This window comes from Lipotes vexillifer, unplaced genomic scaffold (assembly GCF_000442215.2).
Source record: "Lipotes vexillifer unplaced genomic scaffold, Lipotes_vexillifer_v1.1 scaffold1111, whole genome shotgun sequence".
Taxonomy (NCBI): domain Eukaryota; kingdom Metazoa; phylum Chordata; class Mammalia; order Artiodactyla; family Lipotidae; genus Lipotes; species Lipotes vexillifer.
The window spans coordinates 1,862,890-1,864,567 of NW_006795034.1; the positions used below are offsets into that span (position 1 = coordinate 1,862,890).

At 27.1% G+C, this 1,678-nt stretch overlaps 1 protein-coding gene across 1 annotated transcript in view; it reads right to left on the reverse strand.

The window, feature by feature from the left end:
- Positions 1-848: 848 nt before the first annotated feature.
- Positions 849-1,678, reverse strand: part of CETN3 (centrin 3) — a 16,526-nt gene continuing 15,696 nt past the window's right edge. Inside the window, exon 5 of the mRNA XM_007467393.1 lies at positions 849-1,254. Coding sequence (XP_007467455.1) covers positions 1,211-1,254 — 44 coding nt within the window. The 3' untranslated portion in view covers positions 849-1,210. The remainder of the gene's footprint in view (positions 1,255-1,678) is intronic.

Sequence of the window (1,678 nt, forward strand, 5' to 3'; positions counted from 1 at the left end):
TGTTGCCCTGGATATTGGTATTACTGTGAACACTGATTTCATATTCAAAACTGAATTTTAATATGGTGAACAATTAACTTGCCTTCTAGATAACTATTTGAAATATCACCACTGTTACATTATTCTCTACTGATTTTTTTGTTAAATTTCTAGTGGATAACTCTTTCTGTAATATTCTAGGAGGCTCACAATATTTAAAGTGCCTCAAATTATTACTATGATCTATCTCGCCTAACCACGTGTTTCCCCCAACATACACTTCTACAAGGTAGAAGAACCCACCAATACCTGGAAAATCTATCTCCACTGTTTCCTGGTGAATCACAGAACATTCCTTTATACAGCTAAAACAGAGCCTTAAATGATTTCTGTGGCTTACAGTTTCCTATTTTCATCACTGTGACGTTTAATTGAGTGATAATTATCTTAACAGATCAAAATTCCAAAATTTAAATCTTTCACTTTGTCAAGAAGTTAGATGATTCAAACTATATTTAATTAGTTTAAGAAAGAAATATCCAGATTTAACTGTCATAACTTAAGACACCAAAAGTGTTACAGAACATAATATTGAATACATGAGGATAAATGAGTCTATATGCACAATACTTTTTCCCTCCAAACTGAAAGACATTACTCATGAAAAAGGAATTATGCCTATACGGAGTCATCATTTTGTACTGAAACATCAAATGTCAAACTTGTAATGGAAAAATGTGCTCTTCTGTTGCAATTTATATTTCAATTTTCGTTTCTGAAACCAACCGTGTATAGAGAAAAGATTTAAGAAAGATACTCTTGAGGGTTAGCAGACATTTGGAATCAAAATAAACAGAAAACTTACCAAATTTTAAAATACTAAAAAATAAACATTTTATTAAGGAAAGTCTGAAAAACATGTGCACCAAAACAAAAGTGACTACTAATGCTAAATAAAAAACCTTCAAAAAATGTGTACCACATGATTCAATTTTTTAAACTTTATATATAAAAGCTATATTATAAATACAAAGCTAAACTATTAGAGTACTAACAATACTGTTCATATAAAGAAACTTAACAGTAGTAAAATATGAATACATAAGATGCTTATTTTTGGTCCTTTTGGGAAAAAGAACTAAGTTGTTTTTTTTTTAAACACGGCTTCAGGCACAAAAATAGAATATAAGATGATAACTGCAACATTCTTAGTGTTTATCCTTGTAATTCTTTAAATGTCACCAGTCATAATAGCAATGAATTCCTCTTGATTTACTGTGGTAAGAAAGAAAATGTAAGTCAGAAATACAAATTTTTTTCAGAGAACACTATTACTATTTTACTAAGTATCTTTAAATTTTATATTATACAAAATTCTTAATAAACCAAGACATAGCTTTTTGCTTTTACTTCTTTGGTAGGAAGTTGAATACGTTAATTAAATTGAACTTCATGAATACAAAAATACATAAAATATAATAATATAAATTAATATTCTATAGTATTAGCTAGGAAAAACATAATAGTATATAAATTACAAAAAATCCATCATAATCATAATATTTATACACACTTAATAAAATAGTTTTAAAAACTTAAAATTTTAAATTTCTTATATAGTTAAACTCTCTTGATAATCGTTATTGTACTAGTTCATTTAGCAAACCCTTTCTTTTTTTTTTTTTTTTTTTTTCTTTTC